Raw genomic sequence first — 6,990 nt, 5'->3', positions numbered from 1 at the left:
GGTCAGATGGCTTAAGCCCAGGAGTTTGCAACTGCAGTGAGTTATGATGGAGTCATTGCACTTCAGCCTGGGCAACACAGTGAGACCCTGTCTCTAAATAATAATAAAAATAATTTATGGTACTTTTATAGTATGTAGCAGTAACTATTTAGTAAAAATATATTAAAGAAGGTTGTTAAAAATCAAATTTAGTGAAACACTTTTGAGCAGCTTTGGAATAGGTCTACTAACTATTAAATAATTTTTAGTTACTATTTTTCCTTAATCTCTTTCTGCTTGAAACAGGAGATCAGTGCGGTTAATTCTTCAACTATCCAAGCCTCATATTTTGGAACAGACAAGATCACCCGTATCAACATAGCTGGATGGAAAACAGATGGCAAATGGCAGAGAGACATGTGCAATGTATGACATGAATAAACTCCTCTTTACACTAGCATGCGAGCTTTATGTTTAACATGAATGTACTTTGCAAGGTATTGATGTATATTCATGGAAATCTTCCATTCAGTTATCCACAATTATCCGTGTTACAGGGCCTCAAATGAATTATCCATTTCCCATTTATTTTTATTATAAATTGCACGGATTACAAGGGGAGCAAATTTGTATAATCACTTTTGAATAAATTCTTCTCTTGACAGAAGATTAAATGGTATGATCAATTTCTCATTTAATTTAAGAAAAACCATTTCCAAGTTAACTCGACAAAATTAATCTTTCTCTCCTATACTTAAGATTAATAGACAACTAACATTATAAGCAATTAAATATTTATAAGGCCATATGGTGAAGATAACATTAGTACCTATCTCACTGAGTGAGAATTAAATTTATATATATGTATTTTATATATACTGAATATATGTATTTATATATATAAATTTAATTCTCATTCAATGACGTAGGTACTAATGTATAGGTGCTAGGTACTAATGTATAGGTGCTAATTACTAATATGTGTGTGTGTACATATATATATATGGGTTATGACAGAGCCTAGCCTGTAGTAGTTCTCTATTAATACCTATGTATTAGTCCATTTTCATACTGCTATAAAGAACTGCACTAGACTGGGTAATTTATAGAGGAAAGAGGTTTAATTGACTCACAGTTCAGCATGGCTGGGGAGGCCTCAGGGAACTTACAATCATGACGGAAGGCACCGCTTCACAAGGCAGCAGGAAGGAGAAGTGCGAAGTGAAGGCGGAAGAGTCCCTTATAAAACCATCAGATCTCATATGAGAACTCACTAGCAGGAACACAGCGTGGGGGAAATCGCCTCCGTGATTCAATTACCTCCACCTGGTCTCTCCTTTGACACGTGGAGATTATGGCGATTATGGGGATTACAATTCCAGATGAGATTTGGGTGGGGACACAAAGCCGAGCCATATCAACCTACTAGTATAATTTCTTATTATGGAATCAAGTGTGAAGACACGTCGGTTTCCTTGAACACTTATTTCTTTAATATTTGTGTGAATCTTTGTGCCAGGTGTTGCTACAGCTGGAAGATATAAACTGCATTAATTTAGATTGGATCGACGGTTCACGAGAATACATCCATGCTGTGAACAATCTCCGTGTTGTTGGTGCTGAGGTGGCTTATTTTATTGATGTCCTCGTGGTAAGAAGACTTGATTTTTTAAAAATTATATTGAATTGGTTTTGGATATTAACTCAGAAGTTGGGACAATTGAATGTCTTTTTTTTATTAGCTTAGACAAGTACTGAACACGTGAAATAATAGGCATTTGTACATGGTAGACAGAAAAGGAAAAGTTTCTTCGTAGTAGAGTCTGTGGTTATTTGAATCACCACTAGGTGGCAGTATGTCTACACAGGCGCATCACTAAAAACCACCCCCGCAAGGTCAGTGCCCTGGTCAACATGTTGGACCATCTCAATCAGTTTCATCACATTGTAAATCTATCCTTAAAATTATAAATTGTTACCATCTTACAAATAGTTTTTGTTTAGAATATGACATGTATTTTCACACAAAAAGAGGGTTCTGTGCCTGTGAATTAGTTAGGTCTGTAAGCCAGTTCAGACACAACTATTTAACCCACATATTCTCTAAAAGAATAAAACAGATCTTGCTATTTATTAGGCCTATACTCTGCGACATTCACGAATCTCCAAATGCTTTCCAAAAAGTAATTTCCCACCCTAAAATGCAGGGTAGTAAAATCTGAAGGTGCATAATCCTTTCAGATTTTCAAGGAGGGTTCATTCATTCATTCAACAAATATATATTTGACTCTGCACTTACTGTGGGCTGGGCATGGAAGATATGACTTGTAAGTAAGACAGTGTTTCTGCTCAGACAAAATGTACACTCTAGTAAGCAATGGAGGCACACACAGAAACCAATGAACAAGAAAATGTCAGTTGGTGACAAGTAGTGGGTGAAGAAAATGCAAGGCAATAGAATGGAAAGTGGCAGGAGCAGAAAAAAATTGGATGAGCAACCAGGTTGGGTGATATTTGAACATCGACCGCTGTCAGTAAACATCCTGAAGAAGGAATTAGGGATCCAAAGACTCATTTATGCCCCAACACTTCTCTACTCTTCCCACTCTGTCAGGGAAGACTAGGGTACAAGATCTTTAGAGACAGTCTTTGTGTACAAAGGATGAAATCAGATTCATCTTCATCTTCTCTTTAGAAAAAAAAAAAAAGCCAGCTGTAAGCTTTTGTGAATTTCTTCATTGATCTTAGGGCCTGAGCTGTGGGCTTTCCTATGTCCGGTAAATAAATAATATTGGTTCATAGGAAGCTGACAGATGTTTGCAGAACTGAGGGGGAAAATGTTTGTTGAATTAAATGTTCATTGAATTGAATAGGCCACCTTGGAGTGGGAAAAGGGTTTAGGGTGAGTGGGCTCCGGGGCCTCTGGGGATAATTCAGGATTCAAGCTTAAAGAAGGAGCAGCTAAAAGAACAGCTGACACTCTTCTTCACCTCTCTTTCTGTCATCTCATCACAAGTTACTAGGCCACCACAATTCACTACCTGGATTGGTTCTGGGGCAAGCAGGTGCCTGGGAATGGGGTAGGAAGATGGGGAAGAAGGAGAACAATGAAGGGGATAAGGGCTGAGAATGATCTCAAATACCAACCTACATAAGGAGATAGGAAAGAAAATAGACATTTAAAATAGTGGCGACAGCCGGCCAGGCATGGTGGCTCACACCTGTAATCCCAGCACTTTGGGAGGCCAAGGTGGGTGGATCACAAGTTCAGGAGATGGAGACCATCCTGGCTAACATGGTGAAAACCTGTCTCTACTAAAAACACAAAAAATTAGTGGGGTGTGGTGGCAGGCACCTGTAGTCCCAGCTACTCGGGAGGCTGAGGCAGGAGGATGGTGTGAAGCGGGGAGGCAGAGCTTGCAGTAAGCTGAGATGGCGCCACTGCACTCCCGCCTGGGGAGAGTGTGGGACTCCGTCTCAAAAGCAAACAAACAAAAAAATAGTGGCAACAGTAGAGAAAGGGATGTCCTAATGACCATGTAGCATTCATTGGCAGTTATTCACATATGTAAATGAGAAAGAAAATATTCTTTATTCTGTGACTTATAAAACTGTCATAACTAGTGGAAAAAATGGAACATTTGATCAAATGAAAAATGTATGCAAGTAAAGTCAATTGTTTGATTTTTGTGATAATTATGAGAGCCTGAAACTTAGGTGAAACTAAAAGATGCTTGCTCAGGAGTGACATTATTAAGATAATAGAATAGGAAGACCTAGATCCTTATTTCTCCAACAAGTACACTGATTCAACAACAACACGCAGACAAATTTTCTTCGTGAGAAATTCAGAAACTAGTTGAAAGGCTCTTACATCCTGGGTAAATATAAAACCAGCTACAATGAAGGCAGGAGGAAAATTTGAGATACCTTCTTGTCTTAACTTCTACCCCTGACCCAGCACCATATGATCTGAAGGAAACTCATAGCTTCCCGCTTCGCCTTGTGGATGGAAAAAGTGGGACTTCATACCCAATGTTTCAGTTTTTCTGGGGGCTGCTCAGGGTAATCACTTCAATATCACATGTCTTGAAGCATTGATAGAACCCAGAATACTTTAGTACCTAGGGGCCAAGGAGAACAAAGATGGGAAGAAAGATGGCATTCAAGCAGTCACTATAGCCCCTTCCCCTAGCTCAGTGCAGACAAAGTGATTGGGTAGAATACCCTCGATCCCATGTTTTCCTTGGGAGGAAAAGAGTTAGACTGCAAATCAAAAGTTCCAACTTTTCCAGAGGCTGCCTGAGAGACTGATTTCTGTCTTAACTCTCTTGAAAGTGCTGATGGCACTCAGCTTACTCCAGATGCTGAAGGCTGCTAAGAATAAAGATAGTGATTTGGACCAGCACAAAGGTTTGACAGGTGCCCAGAATTGTTGGCTAGGTTGATTGGTGAGAGTCTTCTCCCACAAAGAAAAATCCATGAACACCCTGGCAGAGGTGGCTATTTTTTCTAATGTGCAAATACCAACATAAAGACTCAAGGAAAATGAAGAAACAATATATACCAAAGAAACAGATTCATCTGCAGAAACAAACCCTAATGAAACAAAGATTTATGTTTAACTGACAGAGAATTCAAACTAACCATCATAAAAATGTTAAATGAGGTCAGGAGAATATTGCATGAACAAAGTGACAATTTCAACAAGATTAAACAAATACGAAAAGTACCAAACCAATCTTGGAGCAAAAGAATATAATAATTGAAGGCCGGGTGTGGTGACCCATGCCTGTAATCACAGCACTTTGGGAGGCCAAGGCAGGCAGATCACTTGACATCAGGAAGCCGAGACCAACCTGGCCAACATGGTGAAACCCCATCTCTACTAAAAATACAAAAAATTACCCGGTCTGGTGGTGCAGCTGTAATCCTAGCTACATGGAAGGCTAAGACACAAGAATCGCTTGAACCTAGGAGGTGGAGGTTGTAATGAGCTGAGATGGTACCACTGCACTCCAGTCTAGGTAACAGACTGCACTCCAGCCTAGGCAGCAGAGTAAGCAGCACTATACACACACACAAAAAAAAACATCAATTTGAAGTAGATTAAAGACAATCATAACACCTAAAACTATAAAACTCCTAGAAGAAAACATAGAAAAAAAGTTTTATGACATTGGACTTGACAATGATTTCCTGGATATTTCACCAAAATCACAGGCAGCAAAAGCAAAAATAGACAAGGAAGAAGATGTGGTTTGGATGCGTGTCCCCTCCAAATCTTATGTTGAAATGTGGTCATAAATTTGGAGGTGGGCATAGTGGGAGGTATCGAATCATGGGGGTGGATCCCCCATGAATGGCTTAGTGCCATCCTCTTGATGATGAGTGAGTTCTTGCTCAGTTAGTTCACATACTATCTGTTTGTTTAAAAGAACATGGAACCTCCCCCCTCACTCTCTTGCTCCTGCTCTTGCCATGTGATAGCCCAGCCCCACCTTTGCCTTCCACCATAATCATAAGCTTCCAGACATAAGCAGATGCTGGCACTATGCCTTATATATAGCCTACAGAACGATGAGCCAATTAAATCTCTTTTCTTTATGAATTACCCAACCTTAGACATTTCTTCATAGCAACACAAGAATGAACTAACACACACACACACACAAAATAGTAAAAAGGAGCAGGACATTGCTATAAAGATACTTCAGAATGTGGAAGTGACTTTGGAGCTGGGAAATTAGCAGATGTTGGGAGAGTTTGTGAGGCTCAGAATAATACAGGAAGATGAGGGAAAGACTTGTTAAATGGTTGTGACCAAAATGTTGATAGAGATATGGACAGCGAAATCCAGGCTGATGAGGTCTCAGATAGAAATGACAAAGTTATTGGGAACTGGAGTAAGGGTCGCCCATGTTACACCCTACCAAAGTGCTTAGCTGCATTATGTCCACACCGTGGGGATCTGCGGTATGTTGAACTTAAGAGGAATGACTTCGGGTATCTAGCAGAAGAAGTTTCTAAGCAGCAAAGCATTCAAGATATGATCTGACTGCTTCTAACAATCTACAATCAGATATGGAAACAAATAAATGACTTAAAGTTGGAACTTATGTTTCAAAGGGAAGCATAACATTGAAGCTTGGAAAATTTGCAGCCTAGCCTAGCCATGTGGCAGACAGAGAAAAAGCTTTCTCAGGAGAAGAATGTAAGTGGGCTGTGGAGCAACCACTTGCTAGAGAGATTAGCATGACTAAAAGGGAGTCTACTATCCAAGACAATGGGGAAAAGGCCTGAAAGGCATTTCAGAGATCTTTGAGGCAGCCCCTCCCATCACACACCCAGATGCCTAAATGGAAAGAAGGATTTCAGAACCCAGGCCTAGGGTGCCACTGCCCTGCTCAGCCTTCAGAACACTGCTCCCTGCATCCCAGCTGCTCAAGCTCCACCCTCAGCTCCAAGGGTCCCAGGTACAGCTGAGAACACAGCTCTGGAGGGTGCAAGCCATGAGCCTTGTCAGTTTTCAAGTGGTGTTAAATCTGCAGATGCTCAGAATGCAAGTGTGAAGGAAGCTTGGCAGCTTCCAACTAGATTTCAGAGGATGTATAGATAAGTCTGTGTGCCCAGGCAGAAGCCTGCTGCAGGGGCAGAGCCCCCACAGAGAAACTCTACTAAGGAAATGCCAAGAAGAAATGTGAGGTTGGAACCCCCACACAGAGTCTCCAATGAGGAACTGCCTAGTGGATCTGTGGGAAGGGGCTCCTGCCCTCCAGACCCCAGAATGTTAGATCCACTGGAAAATCCATGATTATAAAAACTGGCAGGCAGTCATCTCCAACCCCAGAGAGTAGTATGTGGGTTACACCCAGAGAAGCTACAGGGGCAGGGCTGCCCAAGGTCTTGGGAGCGCACTCCTCACACCAGGATGTGGGACATGGAGTCAAGGATTATGTTGGAGCTTTAAGATTTAATGCCTGACCTGCTGGGTTTCAGATTTGCATGGGG

At 41.0% G+C, this 6,990-nt stretch overlaps 1 protein-coding gene across 1 annotated transcript in view; it reads left to right on the top strand.

The window, feature by feature from the left end:
* Positions 1-6,990, top strand: part of PNLIPRP3 (pancreatic lipase-related protein 3) — a 48,473-nt gene that overhangs the window by 15,794 nt on the left and 25,689 nt on the right. The window contains exon 4 of the mRNA XM_011927822.1: positions 1,499-1,630. Within this exon, the coding sequence (XP_011783212.1) occupies positions 1,499-1,630 (132 nt within the window). The remainder of the gene's footprint in view (positions 1-1,498; positions 1,631-6,990) is intronic.

The sequence above is a fragment of the Colobus angolensis genome, unplaced genomic scaffold, assembly GCF_000951035.1.
Source record: "Colobus angolensis palliatus isolate OR3802 unplaced genomic scaffold, Cang.pa_1.0 Scaffold75, whole genome shotgun sequence".
In the NCBI taxonomy this organism is placed as follows: domain Eukaryota; kingdom Metazoa; phylum Chordata; class Mammalia; order Primates; family Cercopithecidae; genus Colobus; species Colobus angolensis.
This window is presented reverse-complemented; position numbering and strand designations above follow the sequence as displayed.